This window comes from Dromiciops gliroides, chromosome 5 (assembly GCF_019393635.1).
Source record: "Dromiciops gliroides isolate mDroGli1 chromosome 5, mDroGli1.pri, whole genome shotgun sequence".
Classification (NCBI taxonomy): Eukaryota; Metazoa; Chordata; class Mammalia; order Microbiotheria; family Microbiotheriidae; genus Dromiciops; species Dromiciops gliroides.
This window is the reverse complement of record NC_057865.1, coordinates 294,846,948-294,867,537: the sequence shown is the minus strand read 5'-3', so window position 1 is coordinate 294,867,537 and position 20,590 is coordinate 294,846,948. Positions and strand designations below refer to the sequence as shown.

At 43.6% G+C, this 20,590-nt stretch overlaps 1 protein-coding gene across 2 annotated transcripts in view; it reads left to right on the top strand.

The window, feature by feature from the left end:
* SULT4A1 (sulfotransferase family 4A member 1) overlaps positions 1–19,816 on the top strand; it is a 45,236-nt gene extending 25,420 nt beyond the window's left edge. For both annotated transcript variants that reach the window (XM_043967279.1, XM_043967280.1), the window contains exons 3-8: positions 3,952–4,082; positions 5,737–5,817; positions 5,906–6,032; positions 11,899–11,993; positions 14,379–14,517; positions 17,757–19,816. In XM_043967279.1, coding sequence (XP_043823214.1) covers positions 3,952–4,082; positions 5,737–5,817; positions 5,906–6,032; positions 11,899–11,993; positions 14,379–14,517; positions 17,757–17,869 — 686 coding nt within the window. In that variant the 3' untranslated portion in view covers positions 17,870–19,816. The remainder of the gene's footprint in view (positions 1–3,951; positions 4,083–5,736; positions 5,818–5,905; positions 6,033–11,898; positions 11,994–14,378; positions 14,518–17,756) is intronic.
* The last annotated feature ends 774 nt before the right edge of the window (positions 19,817–20,590 follow it).

Below are 20,590 nucleotides of genomic sequence, written 5' to 3'. Positions count from 1 at the left end.
AGAAGAGCCCATGCTCTGGAAACCATGGGTGAACAGACACCACAGCTATGGTGGGAGAGGATTCCCTTCTCCCTCCCCCACAGGATGTTCTAGGGATGGAGAGTTCTATGCCACATGTTCTGGAGAGAGGAAGAGGAGAGTGCGAAGGGAAGCCATCTTCCCCTTTTAAGTTTGTTCAGTGGGTGATGCTTCCTGGTTCACTGGTCAATCCCTCCCCATGCTGCCATTCTGGGGGCCTAAGGATTGCAGCATCATCCAAAAGCTGCAAGTCCTTGAGTGCTGAGCATGTACCCCCAGAAGTGGTCCAAGAGACTCTACGTTCTCCACATGATAGTCCCCATAGACTCATGGAGTATGTGCCAATCCGACTCCTCTTATATTTGGAAGGGCATTGACAGCTTGGAGAACATCCAAAGGAAAGAGACCCTTGTGGTAAGGCCACTGGAAGCCTTGGTGCATGAGAACCAGCCTGGAGGAGATTCAGGGGGGCCAAGAGTGCTGTCTTGAAAGAAATGAAAGGCTATCACAAGACAAAGTGTGATGACATGTCCTGTGAGGTTTCAGAGGCAATGATTTGACTTGGCCTAAGTGGAAGCGATGAGGAAGAAGACTAACTGAAAGGTGAATGTGCCAGTGATGAAGCTGGCCTCTTCAGGTAATGAATGCTCTCCCAGGTGCTGGAGGGGTTAATGAAAAGGATGGATGGCCACCCGATGAGGATGTGACAGAAGAGACCTTGTGCAGGGCCAGGGTTTGAGTCAGATGACTTCTAAGGTATCTTCCAACTCTGAGGTTCCATGATCCCATGGCTTGGGGAGAAAGGCCCCTTGGGGATCCCGTCTCCTCTCCAGCTCAGCCAGAAATGACTGCAGCAGTCGATTTCCTTGGATCAAGGAGTCTCCTTTCCTCCAGTACTTTTTCTGGCTTTAATATTTCATGAAGATGAGGTGCAGTGGCCAAGGTCCATAAGAGAATTTTAACATTCAAAAATATTCTTCTGGCTCATGAGCTTCTGGAGGAGAGAGCTGAAGTGAGCACTAAAAATAAAATGGGTGATGGGACCAGAGCATAGAAAGGACCTTTCTGAGATTGACATTTCTGAAAGGTCAGGTAGTGAAGAGAGCAAGGAGGTGGGTTGGAACTCTGCCTTTGAGTCTTTGCCCAGGCTATTTTCATAGCCTGGAATGTCCTCCTGTCTTAATGCCCTGAACTTTAACCCACTCCTCATTCAGAGCTTTACTTTAAAAAAGTCTCTCCCCTGCCCCCCTCCACCATGGCAGCCATGACTAACCCCAGCTGGCTCCAATCATAGATTTAGAGTTGGTTGGAGCTTTAGAAGCCAACTTATCCAACTTGCCCATTTTAGGGGTGAGGAGCCTGAGGCCCAGGGAAGTGAAGTGCAAGTCACATGGATACTTTGACTCCGAATCTGGTGCTCCTTATCTCTCCAACCACCTTAGCAGCCCATCGTGGAAAGTGTTGAGGCTAAGATTTGCTCTAAGGAATGGCTTATTGAGCGCTGTGCACAGAGTGCTGTGATTGATTCTAGAAGTACAGAGGGAGATATACAGAGATATACAACAAGGTGTAGAGAGGAGATGGTCCCTGTTCTCATGGGGCTCCAAGTCTAATAGGGGGAAAAGACAAAACCCCAGCTAACTCCAGCAAGTCATGTCATACAAGTGCCCAAGAAAGAGCTATGGAGCACATGAGAGGGAGGCACAGGGAGGGCTTCCTGGAGGAGATATCACTAGAGTTCAGCCTTCAAGAACAGGCAGGGATAAGCACTAATTCAGGGGGTCTGGACTGGATGACCTTGGAGGGCCCTTCCTGCCCAGTGATTCCAGGTGCTTTGCTTTCCTATCTGTCCCTTACACTGAAGACAGGGGTAACTCCTCTTCCACCTGCCCCTGAAACAGGGTTTGTGCTCAGTGAATGGAGCTGCTGTAGTCAGACAGCCAGTCAAACTAGCATTTATTAAGAACCCACTTTTTGCCAGGCACTGGGCAGTCTGTGAGTGTGAGTGTGTGTGTGTGTGTGTGCCCTTGAGCATGTATATATGCATGTTTATGTGTATATGCTGTATGTGTATATGTTCATCCCTCCCAACCTGAAAATCTTCGGGACAAGGATATTATATATCTGAGGGGGTGGTGATAGAGGTGATATGGGGGGTGAAGGAGGGGCAGAGGTATGAGACCCATCCAGAGACGGGAGCTGATGAAATCCCTGCACATCCTCAGTCTTCAGGGGCTGAGATCCTTATTTTTGTCAACGGTGACATCATGCAGCACCACTGGATTGACCATATTAAAAGCCTTGCTGTGACCTTTGATTCTTATCTGTTCCTCCTCCAATCCCTTATCAAGTTCTATGGATTCTGGGCCAGCACCATCTTGTTCTACAAGACTTGGAAGAGGGTAGGGGTGAGGACTGTAGAAAACCCAGAGAGGTTTTGAAAAGTGGGCAGGGGAGGATTCAAGTATCCCATGCATGGAAATAATTGTGTGAGCAAAGGTGGGAAAGGTCAGAGAAAGAAAAAAAAGTGAGAATAGGTCCAAACTGTTTCATATGAAGCATAGTAGAAATAACTGGAGAAGACTTGAGAGGGGGGAGGATAAAACCTGTCCTTAAGTAATGAAGGGCTCTCGTGTGAAAAAGGGATCTGATGGATAATGTTTGGCCCTAAATGATGGTTCTAGGAACAAGAGGAAGAAGTAGAGTAGAGACAGGTTTGGACTCAATAGAAGGAAAAAAACCTTCCTACCAATCACAGCCAAGCCAGAGTTGAATGGGATACTTGGCTAGGCAGTGAGCTCTCTGTCCCTGGAAGTTTCCAAGAAATACTGGATGATCACTTGTCAGTGAGCTGGCCCATGCTTTATACACAACAATGTTAGGGAAGTTGCAGAGGGAATACTTTCTCAGGTAAGTATTGGAATGAATGGATTCTGAGCTCTTGATGACTCTAGGGCTCTCTGGACTGGAACGGATGGGATGGTAGAGATTAAGATGGGCCTTGTAGAATGGTTAGGATTTGGACAGAAAGTGGGGAAGGAAATCATAACTCAAGTTGGAGGGGAAAGTATGGGCCCAATCACAGAGCAGGGAGGAAGTTGCCAGATTGGGCCGGGGTAGTGAGAAGGAAGAAGTGAAGGCTGTGCTCTGAGGAGGCTCAGGAGAGCGGGTGGGGCCAGACTGTGGAAAGCCTTGACCACCAGACTGAAGAGTATAGGTCTGATTGACTTGCCTTCTGTCATGAAAAGAAACAAAGATATTGGAGCTGCAGTTCAGAAGGGAAGGGAGAAAGTGGTTCAGATGAAGAGTAGTGGTGCCCTGTGCTCACAAGGGGAGGAGAGGCCAGACACAGACTTGGCATCATGGCCCTTGGCTGAAGAAGAGCAGGCACAGAGGTGGCCCAGAATGTGCCAGTCTTCAAACTCGAGCAGGAAGGCCCAGGGCCCCTCAGGGCTGGAACGTACACAGATTTTTAGACAAAGAGCTGACATGGTACAAATAGGAGACTGTCTCAGCATCCATGGGAGGAGATAAGATACTCAGCATCAGTGTAGTGAGGGTATTTTCTGAATGGCCTAATAAGGGAGAGGAATGAGGTACATATACCCAAAGAACCTGCCCCTAACTGGGCCATGTAAGCAGGATCTGGGGGGAGGGAGAGGACAATGCCCACTTTCCAGGTTTATCGGTCTTTATCTCCATGTATCTTGGGACCTGGAGCCCACTCAGTCAAACCAGTTTTCTCTAGCTCATCTGTCACACAGACAAAAGGTGTGTAGGACCTACTTCACAGGATTGTTGTGTGGCTCAAATGAGATAATGTGGCTGACAGGCATTGTACTCTGTAAAGTCCTGGACAAATGAGAGCTGTCCTTGTGTTAATTAATTTTAACACAGGCATGATGGGGGTAGCTCACTCCTTTTCTTTTCCAGGCACGGGCTTACTCCAGGAAGTGGTGTACTTGGTGAGTCAGGGGGCAGACCCGGATGAAATCGGCTTAATGAACATCGATGAACAGCTTCCTGTCTTGGAGTACCCTCAGCCAGGGCTGGACATCATCAAGGTGACCGGCCCTTCTCTGTTTGCACTTGTGTCTCCATCACAGTCTGCTTCAGTTCAATGGAAGACACATTCAGTGATTATCTGCTGTGGGTGCCCCTGCTCTTGGTGCCCGGTTTATATAAAATCTCAGGATGCAGCAGAGAGTGCCAGATGTGGGGTTAAGAGGGCCATGGACTCCCATCCTGCCTAGCTAGCTGTGTAACCTTGGAGAATTGCTTTAACGGCTCTGAGTTGCAGTATTCTCATCATAAAACGGGAGTGATGATACTTGTAGCACCTACCTCAGAATGAGGGTTATTGTGAGGATACGAGAGATATACGTAAAGCATGTGGCAAATCTTAAAATCTAACATAAACCCCCATGAGGATGAGGATGATTAGACCCTGATGCCATAGAATTCACAGTTTAGCAGGAGCATAAGACATAAGCACAAAAAGCTATAATGAAATATACAATATAGTAATAGTATCTTTTATAAAATTTTCTAAATAGTTAAATAAATATTAATGTTATGAAACACTCATAAATATTTCATAAAATTATAGAACAAATAATAATTAAGAAGCTTCCTAAGAATTAGAGCTGCCTTAAGGTGGAATAGACTGTCTGAAGAAGGGGGGCGGGCGATGATGACCTGGTGGTTAGGTTAAAGTGGGGATTCCCTTGGGGTGTGAGTTAGCCTAGGGGGCCACTGAGGTCGCAGTGATTCTGTGAAATTCGGTGTGTCCTAGTAGAACTTACATTCATCAACTCCTTAAGGTCCGTGACTATGTTTGCACATAGTAAGCACTTAATAAATGCTTGTCGACTTGAACTGAGGCACATGAGGAAGGTACAAGAACAGTGCTCAATGAGGTCTCATCATCTATATTGTGGGTTATAGGTGAAAAGATTTAAATTGGTGATATATAAGTTAATTGGCAAACATTTATTAAGCACCCACTGTTTGCCAAGCACTGTGCAAGGCACTGGAGACACAAAAACAAAAGTGAGAGTCCCTTCCCTGAAGGAATTTACATTCTATCAGAAGGTGAAATCAGGCATGTAAATTAAGTATATACAGAGCACATACAGCAAGAGTCCCCCAGAGTTCCCAGTTCATGGAGCCTGGAGTCAGGAAGACCCGCATTCAAATCCTGTCTCCAGCACTTACTCACTATGTGCAATACCTAGAAAATCACTTCATTGCTGTCTGCCTCCATTTCCTCCTCTGTAAAATGGAGAGAAGAATAGCACCTCCCTTCCAGGGTAGTGAGGATCCGATGAGATCTTGGTAAAGCCCTTTGCAAACCATAAGAGCTACATAAGTGCTGTTGTTGTTGCAGTATGACTTGTTAGATTAGTATTCCTTGTACTCCCTACCTTACAGAGTCGTTCAAGGAAGCTCTTTGTAAACAATGCAAGCACGGTTATCCCCACTTTACAGATGAGCAAACAGAGGCTGGGAGGTGATAGAGCATTGGATTACAGGACTCAAAGATGGATGAGTCCTTAGAAGTCATTGAATATTTATTTATTGAGTCCTTGGAGGTCACATTTGGTAGAAGGGGAAACAGTGAATATCTGCTCATTGTTTCACAGGGTTGTTTTGAGGAAAACCTTCTAAGACTGGGAGCTATTATTAATTAGTATTACCATCCTTATTCTCTTGCAGGAGCTCACATCCCCTCGACTCATCAAAAGCCACCTCCCCTACCGCTTCCTGCCTTCAGACCTCCACAATGGGGACTCCAAGGTAATGGTCACCCAAGTGCTCCCTAAGCTGCCAGGGCCAGCCTGTGGGAGGTCGGGGAGAACCTAATGATGTATATTCCTGTTGGCAGGTGATATACATGGCTCGCAACCCCAAAGATCTGGTAGTGTCTTACTACCAGTTTCACCGCTCTCTGAGGACCATGAGCTACAGGGGAACATTCCAAGAATTCTGTCGAAGATTCATGAATGACAAATGTAAGAATGCACTGCTCTGTGGGATGGACCAATGTATTTCTTAGACATTTTAGCTTTGCTTAAAATTATAACTGGATAAGTTGTCATAATTATTAATTCCCCCATTTTTCAGCCCCTCTTTCAGCCCTTCAGCCTCATGTTGGGTGCTGGGAACAATGGAAAAGTAGAGAAGTTCTAATTTCTGCCCAAATGGAACTTGGGTTAGCTGGGGTGATTGGAGAGGGATTGTAATTCACTCTACTCTAAAGTACTGTTAGTTCTGGACTCTCATCAATGAGTTGTAGATCTCAGACAATCCTCTGCTTGTCCATGAGGAGGGTGCCTAATGTGCCCTCCTTGTGTTCTTAACTACCAGAGAGTACAAGTAGTGGGAAGTGTGGGCTGTCCAGTCTCAGCAGCCCTTCTCTTCTGATTTCCCATTTCATTGATGACATCCTTCACCCTCTTCTTCCGTCTTTACTCATCGTTGATGATGTTTTGCAGCCTGCTCACACCCACCTCTCCATTGTCCTTCAGGTGATAGAATGGGAGCAGGACAAGTGCATAGGAGAGGACTGAGGAAAGAAAAAGCTCTTTCCGATTAGGGGAACCAGATTATGAAAAACATTCTAGATGAAGCAACATTTGAGCTTGGCTTTGCAGGATGGAGAGGATTCGAGGAGGCATAAATGGGCTTTGGAAGAGGGTGTTACAAACACAGGGAAAATCATGAGTGAAGGCTGAGGGCTTGGAGAGGGAGGAATGAGGTCAGGGGTTGGCAAAAGACAGGGTGAGCGCCCAGGGGATAAGATGGGAAAGACAGTGGTCCACTAGCTATTTCCTAAACTTGATATGCCATTTCCCATCTCCATGCCTGGGGCTCTGGGTCTTAGAATTCCTGACTTCTTCCAGGTGCCATCTCTTACAAGGCGTCTTTCCTGAATTCCCTCTCCCCATCTTACCCCACAAGGATCAGCACTCTCTCCCTCCTGAAATGACTTTGTATCTGCTTATCTGTGTACATTTTATATTCCCAAAGTAGAATATAAGCTCAGTGAGGGCAGGAACCTCCTTCATAATTTCTTATAGCACAATAGTATTCTATCACAATCATATACCACAGCTTGTTCAGCCATTCCCCAATTGATGATCATCCCTTCACTTTCAAGGTCCTTTTTTGATTTTTGAATCTTGCTGGGGTATAGACCTAATAGCAGTATCATTGGGTAAAAGGCCATTTACATTTTAATAGTTTGTTGGGCTTAGTCAAAACTGCTTTCCAAAAGGACTAAGCCAGTTCACAGCTCCATCAACAGTGCATTAGTGTGCCTATTTCCCCACATTTCCAGAATTTGTCATTTTCCTTTTTTGTCAATTTAGTCAATCCTATAGGTGTGAGTTTATATCTCAGTTTGTTTTAATTTGCATTTCTCTAATTATTAGTGATTTGGAACATTTTTCCATAGGTTACTAAAAGCTTGGCTTTCTTCCTCATATCCTTTGACCATTTGTCAATTAGGGAATGGCTTTTACTCTTGTAAATCTGACTCAGTTCCCTATATATCTTAGAAATGAGATGTTTATTAGAGAAAATTGCAAATATTTTCTATCAATTTCCTGTTTCTCTTCTAATTGTACCTGCATTAGTTTTATTTGTATAAAATCCTTTAAATTTTACATAATCAAAATTGTCCATTTTACCTCCTGTGGCCCTCTCTATCTATTGTTTGGTCATGAACCCTTCCCTTATCCATAGATCCATAGACAGGTAATTTCTTCCATACTTCTCTAACTTGCTTATGATGTCACCCTTTATGTCTAGATCATGTACTCATTTGGAACTTATGGCATATGATGTGAGATGATGGCCTACCCCTAGTTTCTGATTATTTTCTAGTTATACCAACAGTTTTTGTCAAATAATGAGTTCTTGCCCTAGTATCTGTGATCTTTGGGTTTATCAAAACTATCTTACTCAGCTACTTTGCTTCTGTGTATTGTGTATCTAATCTAGGGCAGCTAGGTGGTGCAGTGGATAGAGCACTGACCCTGAAGCTAGGAGGACCTGAGTTTAATTCTGACCTCAGACACCTACTAGCTGGGAAAGTCATTTAACCCCAATTGCCTTAAACATCTGGGCCCATCTCTAGTTGTCCTGATAATATATCTTACCAATGGACCCAGATGGCTCTGGAGGAGAGAGTGAAGCTGGTGACTTTGCACAGCCCTTCCTCACTTAATAACACCTGTTATGGTTCTCTCTGAGAACTAAGGACAAACAACAACAACCTAATCTATTCTACCTATCAACCTTTCTATTTCTGACATACTACCAAACTGTTTTGACAATTACAACTTTGTAGTATAGTTTAAATCAGGTACTCCTAGGTTCTCATTCTCTTGTGTTCTCTCTCTCTCTCTCTCAGTATTCTTAGCCTTTTTTCCTTCTAGATGAATTTTGTTATTTTTTTTAGCTCTATAAAGTAATCATTTGGTAGTGTGACTGGTATGAAACTGAATAAATAAATTAATTTACATAGAATTGTCATTTTTAACATATTGGCTTAACCCAACCATGACTAATTAATTTCTCCAATTATTTAGATCTGCCTTTATTTGTAGAATGTCTTATAATTGTGTTTATAAAGTTCCTGTATGTGTTTTGGCAAGAAAACTCCCAAGTATTTTATACTATGTAAATTACTTTAAATAGAATTTCTCTTTCTATGTCTTCCTGCAGGATTTTGTTGGTAATATGCAGAAATGCTGATAGTTTGTATGGGTTTATTTTTATATCTTGCAACTTTGATGAAGTTGTTAATTTTTTCAATTAGTTTTCTAGTTGACTCTCTAGGGTTCTCTAAATATACCATCATATCATTTATAAAAAGTAATAGTTTTATTTTTTATTTTCCTATTTTTATTCCTTTAATTTATTTTTCTTGTTTTGTTACTATATCTAGCATTTCTAGTATAATATTGAATAGTAATGGTGATAATGGACATCCTTGCTTCACCCCTGATCTCACTGGAAAAGCTTCTAGGTTATCCCCATCACAGATAATGCTTGCTCTTAGTTTAAGACAGATACTACTTATCACTTTAAGGAAAGCTTCATTTATGCCTATGTTTTCTACTTTCTTTTTTTAAAACAGAAGTGGGTGTTTTATTTTGTCAAAAGCTTTTTTTTTTTCATTTACTGAAATAAACATATGATTTTTGCTGTTTTTGTTATTGATATGGTCAATTATATTGAACCAGCCCTGCATTCCTGGTATAAATATATCCTAATTATTATATATTATTTTTTGGGTGACATATTGCTGTATTCTCCTTGCTTGTATTTCATTTAAAATTTTTTGCATTGATATATAGTAGGGAAACTGGTCTATAATTTTCTTTCTCTGATTTGAATATCCCTGGTTTAAGTATAAAGACCATATTTGTGTTATAGAAGGAATTTGGTTAGGTCCCCTTCTTTACTTATTTTTTTCAAACAGTTTATATAGGATTAGAATTCATTGTTCTTTAAATATTTGGTAAAATGCACTTGCAAATTCATTGGGTCCTGTTTCTCACCTTTTGGGAGTTAATTTATAGCTTGTTCAACTTATTTTTCTAAGACAGGGAAATTTAAGTACCCTATTTCCTATTCTGTTAATCTGAACAATTAATATTTTTGTAAATATTCTTGGGACAGCTAGGTGGTGCAGTGGATAAAGCACCAGTCCTGGATTCAGGAGTACCTGAGTTCAAATCCGGCCTCAGATACTTGACACTTACTAGGTGTGTGACCCTGGGCAAGTCATTTAACCCCCATAGCCCTGCAAAAAAGAAGAAGAAAAAGAAGAAGAAGATCTGAGTTCAAATTTGACCTCAGACACTTATAAGCTGTGTGACCCTGGACAAGTCACTTAACCCATATTTGCCTTAGTTGCTCATGTGTAAAATGGGGCCACACTGGAGAAGGAAATGGCAAACCACTCCAGTATCTTTGCCAAGAAAGTCCCATGGACAAAATCCATGGGGTCACATAGAGTTGGACATGATTCAACAACAAATAATGATAATAATAATCATATATTTAATTTAGATTGTCAAGTTTGTGGGCATATAGTTGGATGAAATAGTTCCTAATAACTGTTTGTATTTCTTTCTTCATTGATTATGAATTTACCTTTTTAATTTTTGATATTGGTAATTTGGTTTTCTTCTTTCTTTTTTTAAAAATAAAATTAGCTTATCTATTTAGTAGTTTTAAACAACAACCCAGTTCCTAGTTTTATTTATGAGGTTTTTTTTATGTTTTCAATTGAGTTAATCTTTCCTTTGGAACTCAGGATTTATATTTTAAGTGTTTAATTTGGGGGGGGCGGTTAATTTATTTGTTTTGGAATTTTGAAATTTCAGGCCCAATTCGTTGATTTGCTCTTTTCCTCTTATTGATGTAAGCATTTAAAGATGTAAAATTTCTCTTAAACAGTGATAAAGCTGCATCCTGAAAATTTTGTTATGCTATCTCATTGCTGTTATGAGATTGAGTTTCTATGATTTTTTCTTTGATCTATTCATCCTTTAGTATTAATTTATTTAGTTTCTAACTGATTTTTAATCTTTGTTTCAAAAACCTTTATTGAAAATAAATTTTATAGAGGGCAGCTATGTGGCACAGTAGATAAAGGACCAGCCCTAAATTCAGGAGGACTTGAGTTCAAATCTGGCTGCAGACACTTGACACTTGCTAGCTGTGTGACTCTGGGCAAGTCACTTAACCCTCATTGCCCCACAAAAAATATTTATTGCATTATGGTCAGAAAAGATCAATTTAATATTTCTGCTTTTTTGTATCTGTTTGTGAGGACTTTATGCCCTAATATATAGTCAGTTTTTGTAAAAGTTTTATGTATAGCTAGGATATAGGTATATTCCTTTGTATTCCAATTTAATATTTTCCAAAGATCTATCACATCTAATTTTTCTAAAATTCCATTCATTCCTTTCACTTATTTGTTTATTTTATGATTATGTTTATCTAGTTCTGAGAAGAGTAAACTGAGGTCCTCCACTATCTAGTTTTACTATTTCCTCCTGTAACTCATTTAACTTTTCCTTTAAGAATTTAGATGCTATGTCATTTGGTGAATATATGTTTGGTATTGATACTGATTTATTATTTATTATACATTTTAACAAAATTTATTTTCCTTGTTTATATCTTATAATTAGACCTTTTTTGCTTCTGCTTTTGCTTTGCCTGAGACTGATTGCTACCCCTGCTTTTATTTTTACTTCTGCTGAAGCATAATAGATTCTGCTTCAGCCTCTTACTTTAACTGTATGAATTTTTCTGCTTCAAATGTGCTTCTTATAAATAACATATTCTTGGATTATGAATTCCAAAACATTTTATCATCCTCTTCCATGTTATGAATAAGGTCAGGGGGTGAAGGGGTAAGAGGGCTGCCATTGAAGAGGGCTTGGATTCTTCTTCTTCTTCATCTTTTTCATCTTCTCCTCCTCCTTCTTCTTCTTTGTCTCCTCTTCCTCCTCCTCCTCCTTCTCCTCCTCTTCCTCCTCCTCCTCCTCCTCCTCCTCCTTCTCTTCCTCCTCTTCCACCACCGTCACCACCACCACAGTCATACTTGATTTGTCCTCTTTGGTCTTAGAGGGCAGGCTTAGCAGTAGAAGAATAACTAGAATGGAATGCATAGGCATTCCAAGCATAGGCAGCACATCTGCCAACATGCTAGGGAAACTCTTTTACAGGTGTTAGCTGGGCTATGTGGTTGCTTTGCTCCATATCTGAGGGGACAAGGCAATGGGACAGAGGCTTCCTCTGCCCCAGGCCTGCTGTGGACGATGAGCTTGCTTCCTATTGTTTCTGCAGTGGGATATGGTTCGTGGTTTGAGCATGTCCAGGAATTCTGGGACCATCATATGGATTCAAATGTGCTTTTCCTCAAGTATGAAGACATGCATCGGGTGAGTGGAGTCTGGAGACACCAGTGTCCTGGGGTCTCGAAGGCACTGATTGTACCCCCATCATGCCCACCCATCAATGTGAATCCTCATACCTTTTCACAAGCTCACTCAAACTGTATCAGATCCCACACTCCTTGGGCTTGGGGGAAGGACACCTTTCTGGAAAATGGATGCATGAGGATTTTTTTATACTTCCATCTGTATTCAGATACCATCAGTTCTTTCTCAGTAGATGGACTGCATTTTTCATAAGTCCTTCAGAGTTGGCAGAGGATTTTCAAAGTATAAAGAATCAAGCCAACTCGTACTCCTCAGCACATACTCAGAATATGCTTTCAAATGAAAGACAGACAGACAGACGCACACACACACACACAGAATGAGAATAATATTTGTTAAATTAATTCTATCTCACTGATGTGAAAAGACTAAAAATTGATCGCCTCAGAGCTGGAAGGGTTGTTAGAGCTAATCTGGCTCAACACCCTCATTTTACAGAGGAGGAAACTGAGGTCTAAGAAGGACATGTGACTTACCCAGGACGACAGAGCCAGTACCTGGCACAGCTGGGCCCCCATTCCTTTTTCACTAGATCATATGTGCACACCCACATCTTCCTTACCTGTCATAGACACCGACCAGTACATGTGCTTTCACATATTATATACCTTTTCACACACATATATACAAAACCATTCCTCTCTCAGATGTACACACATTCTCTGCTTCTCTACTCACCCACCCCAAGGCAGTTCTGTTCACTGCTGAAGAATGGACAAGTTAGGTTTGTTCTTTCCACTGTAGCCTACAGGCAGCTAGGTGGTATGGTGCTAGATCCTGGGGATCAAGAAGCTCTGAGTTCAAATCTGTCCTTGGACACTTATTAGCTTTGTGACCTAGGAAAATCCCTAAAACTCTGCTTGCCTCAGTTTCCTCATTTGTATAATGTAGATAATAATAGCACCTATCTCCCAAGGTTGTTGTGAGGACCAAATGGGAATAATTATAAAGGACCTAGCACAGTGCCTGGAACACAGTAGGTACTATATAAATTTAATATTTATTATTATTATTACTACTTAGAATATCCTGAGACACTCATTTTCCTGACAGTGTCCTTGTCCCTGATGCAAAGCTCCATCTGTCCTACCTAGACCAACACTCAGACCAAATGAGGCCTCATGGGGTGGGAGCACCAACCCTTGGCTTCTTTACTCTCTTGACCAACAGACCCCTTGGGTGGGCCAAGCCCTCAGCCTCCAGCCTTCCTCTCTGGCCCTTTCTGGAAGTGGCCGGGAATTGGAATCCTCATTTCACTAGTTGCTACTTAGGACTTTTGGCCAGTCACATTCTTCTCTGGGTCTCGTGTATAAAATGACAATTTTAAAAATTTTATTTTATTTTTGGTGAGACAATCGGGGTTAAGTGACTTGCCTAGGGTCACACAGCTAATAAGTGTTAAGTGTCTGAGGCCAGATTTGAACTCAGGTCCTCCTGACTCCAGGGCCAGTGCTCTATCCACTGCGCCACCTAGCTGCCCCTAAAATGACAATTTTTAAGGGTTTTTCTGACTTCCAATTTTATGATTCATTTTTTGAGAGGAAGCAAGTGAGGCCCAGAGAAGGAAATGATTTGCTCAGCATCACACAGCTATTTCAATGTCAGAGCCCATGTTCAAACTTGGGTTTACCGATGACAGTGCAGGATTCTTTTCAATTGATCCTTCCATACAATGGTGAAAGCAGAGGAAGTTTCAACTCTCCATTAAAACTCTGAGTGATTCAAGGGTGGGGAATTTTGTCTTTGCCTTCTACTGTCCCCCCACAACATCCAGCATGCAGCTGGTCACCCAGAGGGGCCACAAGAGACTTGCTGACTCCACCTGAAAAGAGGGGCAGTTAGGACCCCATAGAGAGTTAGCATTTCAGAGCAGCAAGAGGAGGGGGCTGAGTCAGGAGACCTAAACTGGAGGCCCTGCTTTGCTCTGCATGCCTGTGTGACCTTGAGGAAGTGATTTCGCCTCTTGAGGCCTCAGTTTTCTCATGTGTAAAAGGAGGGGTTGCCCTATATGGTTTCTAAGGTCTCTCCCAGCTCCAGATGTGATGACTGTGAGTGGAGAGATTACCAGCAGCCATCAGTATTTGAAGCCTTGCCTCTTCCCGCTTTGGCAATTTACAATGTGTCCTCCTCATGGGCCCTGGATTCCTGCCACAGGCCCCATCGCTGTATTCTCAGCTCGGGCTCAGCGCCTCACTTCATCCTCTTTGGTCCCAGATGGGGCTTGGCTTGGTCCACCTCTCCAAGGATGGGAGGGAGGGGAGGAGGGACCCCCACGACTCTCTGACTCTCAGCTCATGCATCGTGCTTCCTGTGTTTCTCCCCCAGGACCTGGCGACCATGGTGGAGCAGCTGGTGAGGTTTCTAGGAGTATCTTATGACAAGGCCCAGCTGGAGTCCATGGTAGAACACTGCCATCAGCTCATTGACCAGTGCTGCAACGCAGAGGCCCTTCCTGTGGGGCGGGGTATGTTCTCTGGTCTGCAGCTCAAGCACCATTTATGAAGCCCTTCCTGGGTGCAGAGCCCTGTGCTGGGCACTAGGGCAGAGACCCTGCAGTTCTGGTAGTCAGATACAAACCCAGGTAGCGAATGTGCACTCAGTCTCCCCTGCTAAGTGAGTTCTGTGAGGACCAGGTGAGGGGAAGCTAGAGGGGAGGTCAGCACCGACAGAGAGAATCCGAGAAGGGGTTCTGGGGGACGCCCGTTGGGCCAGCACCCTGGCCAGGCCACCACCAACCCTGGCCCAGACCCTTGCAGTGGCCATCCAATGACCTCCTTCAGTTTCTCCCTACTCTGACCCATCCTCCACTCAGATGTTGGTGATTTCCCTGCGTGTTATTCTCCCGCTCAGTAAACATCAATAGTGCCTTGTTGGCACCAGGATCCAAGGTAAATGTTCAGCTTTGAATGTCCCTCACCATCTTGGCCAATCTACCTTTCCAGGTCATTCTTGAACTCTAAGGGACAGAAGGCCTCATGAGCCTTCTTGTTTCTCACTCACCACACTCCACCTCCCACCTTGGCAGCTATCCATTACTCTGGGCCTTTGCCTAGGCCAGGCCTCATGCCTGGAACACCTTTTCTTCTCACTGCTACCATTTGCCATCCCTAGTCTCTTTCCGAGCTCAGCTAAGGAGCCCCCACCTCCAGAAGGCCTTTCTTGGCTCCACCACATTGTATTTACTCCCCCCAATCACTCTTCATTTATTCTGCATCCAGGCTGTGTGCCCTTGCCTGCACACGTGTTATTTTCCTCCAGGAGAGTGTAAGTTCCTTGAGGGCAGAGGCGGCTTCCTTCTCTGTGGATCCCTAGGACCGAGCACAGGCCTGGCCCATCACAGGCCAGTTCCTTCTAGCTTCAGACCCTGTGATCACTTGGTCCTAGGTTTTTCACAAGCCAAAGACCGGTTACTTTCACACTTCCACATGCAGATATCTAGAATCACAGCCCTCAGAGGCCTCCAGTCCACTCCTGCCCAAACTGTGCCCCTTTCTACAACATTTCCTCTGCGTGCTGATGCCCTTGTGCCTGGAGATGGCCAGTCCTAACAGCTGGTGCTTCTAGAGGCCTCACAACTTGCTACTTACACACATCATCTCGTTAACAGGCCAACAGGTAGGTCTTATCACCCCTCTACAGAGGAGGAAGCAGAAACACAGAGGGGTTAAGTGGACTTGTCCATTACCCTTCAGCCAGTGTGCAGCAGAGATGGGATTAGCACCAGCGTCCTCCTGCCTCCCAACCCCATATGCTCCTATTGACTACACGCTGCCTGGAAGGCCTGCGGTCCGCTCCTTTTGGGGACAACTCGAATGACTAGGAAGTACTGACTTGGGCTGAGCCAAAACGTCCTCATCTTGAGCTCCCCCCACAGCTTCCGGTGCTGCCCTCAAACAGAACCAGATGATCCTTTCTGCCTTGTGCTAACCCTTCACACACTTCAAGCCTGCCACCCTGTTTCCCTCTTAGATTTTCCCTTTTCAGTTCCCTCCATCGACTATCCCATAATTTGGTTTCCTGTTATCACCCCCTGGTGACTCTCCTCTCCATGTGGTGTCCCACTTGTCAGCGTCCCTCCTCAAATGTAGCTCATGAAGCTAAACCCAGCATTCCTGATGGAGACTGAGCAGAGCAGAAGACAGTGGGACTATGGCTAATCCCTGTATTTGGACACAATAATTGATGGTTTGAGGCCACCCATGGAGCAACCTGTCAGATCCTCTCCATTGCTGAGGGCTGCCCAGTTATCTGGCTGAAGAACATCGATTTCACATTGTCAGTGACTGGATGTTGAAGTATAGCTAGGTATTAGCTAGTGGGAATAGTCTAGTGACAGACAAATGGATTTGGTGATCTGTGTAGACAGTCACACTGAATAGTTCACAGTAGGAAAAGTCCACTCTGTGGTCGTTTGTTCATTTGCACAGTCTAACAAACCATGTAACTCTTGCCTTTTATCATCTTCTGTGGAATAGACCAAGCCTCTCAGTGGTCCTGTCCTTCCTTTCTTCATCCCAAGGAAAGATGGGATAAGGCCATCCAGACTTACCAGATTTCCTGCCCAGCATGAAAATTTTCTTGGCTGTGAGCCAAGTGGGAAGGGTAAGGTCTATTCTGAGGACCACCCTAGCCCAAGCAGGCTGAGAAGGTTCCCACGTTATTATCTCTCCAGGAAAGAGGTTCTTCCTTTTAGTGTTCCACATGCTTCATACATTCCCTACATTGCACCATGAATTTTACAAAGTAGAAAACCGAGGCACAGAATAGTTAATTAGACATATATGGTTGTGCTGATAGTGTGCATCAGAGGGGGGATCCTTTGTTACTTGGTCGTTGAAAGCCAGGTTGCAATACAGAGGAATTCTTCCAAATTCCCTCGGGCTTTGGCCAATCCACCACTGAACTGTGCCTATATCAGAGGAGCAGTTGCCTGTTAGGACATGCATTCTGGACATTTGAGTCCTACCTTGAGAACTTTATGTCTATAAAGTGGGTCCATCCCATCTGAGAGGCAGCATGAGATGTGGAGAGTGCTGAACTTGCAGTCACAGGACCTGGCTCTGCCATCTATTACTTGTGTCACCTTGGGCAGCTCACTGCCCCTCTCTGAGCCTCAGTTTCCTCTACTGTAAAGTGAAGGGGTTGGATGAGTCTACATTCTCTTCCAGATCTATCTCTAGGATGCTACAATATTAAGTCTAATGAAGACAAAATTTAGTAGTCATCATTGAAATGTTTATGAGGAAGACAGAGTAGTCTTGACTCCTCAAGAGTAGCACAGGCTGTCTCAGAAGGTAGCCAGCCAATCAATGGACAAGTAAGCACTTATTAGGTGACTACTGTATGCCAGACACTGTGGGGAGTGAGCTCCTCCTCTCCTGTAGTCTTCAAAGGTGACTGGATGATGACTTGGGCTGGATGACCTTGGAGGAGGGTCTTCACCGACAATGATGTTCTGTGACCCTGTACTCAGGTATGCTTGGGGTCGTCACATTTCCCCAAACCCAACACCCTCGGCCAGTGAAAGTCCAACCACTGAAGCATGGCTGTTCTATATCTGCTGGCTCCAGCCTTAGTCCACCATGTTCTAAGGCAGAGTTTGGAGCCTGGTGTTTCCATTGCTGCAAAGAGTTCCCAGAGTCTTAGAAGTTTATGCAGCAGGCATGTAGAACCAAGTGACACCTCTTCTACTTTTCATTTCAGGAAGAGTCGGGCTATGGAAGGACATCTTCACTGTATCCATGAATGAGAAGTTTGATCTGGTATACAAACAGAAGATGGGAAAGTGTGATCTCGTCTTTGACTTTTATTTATAAAAGAGATAGAGAGAAAACTCAAACTACAAAAGCTTTGCATGCTCACAGCACCCACGTCCTATACGACTAGCTAGAAGCCCTTGATGCGTCCCCTTATGACTTGCTGGACAAACATTGGTAGCTCTGTGTAAAACAACTGGAAAAAGCCAACAGCTAAGTAACTGTAGGTCACGTAATTACCTTCAGTCCCAAGCAGCCCTTAACCTGTAGTGTTTGAAGTCCTTATCTACTTGTATGAACATAAGCCGTTACAAAAACATGCAGCTGTGTGGACTGTATTAAATATAAGTACAAAGTATGTAACATATATGCAATTAGAATGTATACCTTTTCAGCCCCATCCTGATTATTTATTGTATTTTATAGAGCTTTTCACCGAGACTCTGAATAAACATAGTAAACCAAATAAATGTTAATTTCAGAGGGGAATCAGTGATAAGCCCAAACAGAATTCTAGAAAGATCTCAGGGGTTAACTGTTGTATTTATTTTTGTAGTTTTATCATAAAGGGCACAATTATCTGGTTCTAGATGAGTAATGGCTCCAAGCTGGAGAGTGGGGATGGGGTGAGAGTCGGGAAGAGAGCTCTTCCTGCTTTGATTTTTCTAGGGCTCGGTCTTTAGTGTCTCTTCTGAAATACAGGCATAACCTGCTTCTCACAGTTCCTGGATCTCTTGGAAGCATGGCATTAGTAAAAACAGTGCCGGAGGGGCAGTTAACTCTCTAAGGATGATGTTACAAGTCAGACAGTAAGCAGACTGGTGGTTAACAGTGCTTGTATGACAGGGCTAGCTGTAATGATGTCCAACTAGCAGCTCTGGTCTGAGGCAAATAGCCAAGCGATACCAGGAAGGGCTTGTTCGAAGTAATGGTGGGTTGGATCATATCAGCACAGGGTGGTGTTGGTTGAGGTCACATTATGCAGGGGGTGCCCACAGATGTAGAAACTATCGACTAGATTTTCCAGATGAGGGAGGGACCTCTGCATTGGGGTTTTTTGAGGGGGGTGGATTCAGAGGCCTGTGAAGGTTGTTAGGAGAACTTTGGTAAGGGAGGCCTGGCCAGAGGAGTCCAGCACATGGGCACATGAAGTATTCATGTGAAAGATGACATTCACAGTGGCAGAAAACATTAGCCATAAACTGCAACTGGAAATCATGTTTTGTCCACAGCTGCCTTTTCTGTCCCCTAAGCCAGCAGTCAACTGAAACTGGCGAGCAAACCATCAACCATGAGACTTCTAAAATATTCTCGCTTTTCCCATACTGTTTGTGTTGTTCTGTCTGTACTTGAGTCCTCCCTCGGCTACAGGAGAAACATTTTGCAAGCTTGGCACTGTACTGCACTCAGCCCAGTTCTTGCTCCTGTTTACGTGAGCCCTGAACCTCATGGTATCTGAAGGGAAAAGGGGATATGCCTTCCCACCAGCCCCAAAGCACAGAGAACCTAGAGGGGGAAGGAAAGAGACTCTCCTGAGCATCAGAGAAAAGCCTGGGGAAAGGAGAGCCAGAAGGGTGGTGGGAAGGGACGTGGGCGGCTGTCGTCTGCTTCTGAATCACTTCATCCATGGGAGCTGTGAGAATGCTTGTCTCTTCTAAGATGAACCAGAAGCTGAACTGCAGTACTCACCCAAGTTCTAGGACTAGAAGGGCAGATACCACCTTAAAGGGCTCACTTTTGTGCTGCTTTATTTGAAACACAGGTGTAGACACTGCACTTATACTTTTATCCTTTTTAAATAAAAAAGTAAAAGCTGTTTGGAGAGCAGGTGGCCCATTGCGTGCCCCGCACCTTCTCTTGTCTAGCTGTGTGAGGCTGCTTTCCATGAAATTTTATTTCTATTTTTCTATTTTCCGTATTGTATCGACCTTAAGCACTGCGTGTTATTTCTGTGCTTGCTCGCTTGCTTCTCTAATAAAGATGTGTTCCGTGCCTGGGGTCCTTTTGGATGCTGTCGTCATCACAGTTTATGAAGCTGTTGGCTTTTCTTATTCACAAAGGGCTGCAGACTGTTCAGGGCTTTTAATCAGGGAAAGAAGCTGATGCTCAGCAAGGGGACTTGACTTGCCCAACAGCACCTAATCAGTGAGGGTTAAAGCCAGGACTTGAAAGAACCTTGAGAAAAGGTTTTCTGTCTAAAGCCCCTACCACTTAAGAAAGGCTGGTCCTTTCCATTCCTTTTTAAAAAAAATACAAGTATTTTATTATTTTCCAGTTACATGTAGAGATAGTTTTCAACATTTGTTTCTATAAGATTTCAAATTTCAAATTTTTCTTTCTCCCTCCCTCCCTCGCCTCCTTGCCCCCCTCCCCAAGACAGCAGGTAATCTGATATAGGTTATATATGTACAATAACATTAAACATATTTGTGCATTAGTTATGTTATAAGAGAAAAATCAGAGCAAAAAGGAAAAACCTCAAAAAAGAAAAACAACAACACCAAAAACAAAAGAAATAGTATGGTTCAATCAGCATCCATATTCCACAGTTCTTTTTTTCTGGATTTGGAGAGCCTTTTCAATCATGAGTTCTTTGGAACTTTCTTGTACCATTGTATTGGTGAGAAGAATCTAGTCTATCACAGTTGATCAACACATAATGTTGATGATACTGTGTACAATGCTCTTCTGGTTCTGCTCATCTCACTCATCAACAATTCAAGCAAGTCCTTCCAGGTTTCACTGAAATCTGCCTATTCATCGTTTCTTACAGCACAATAG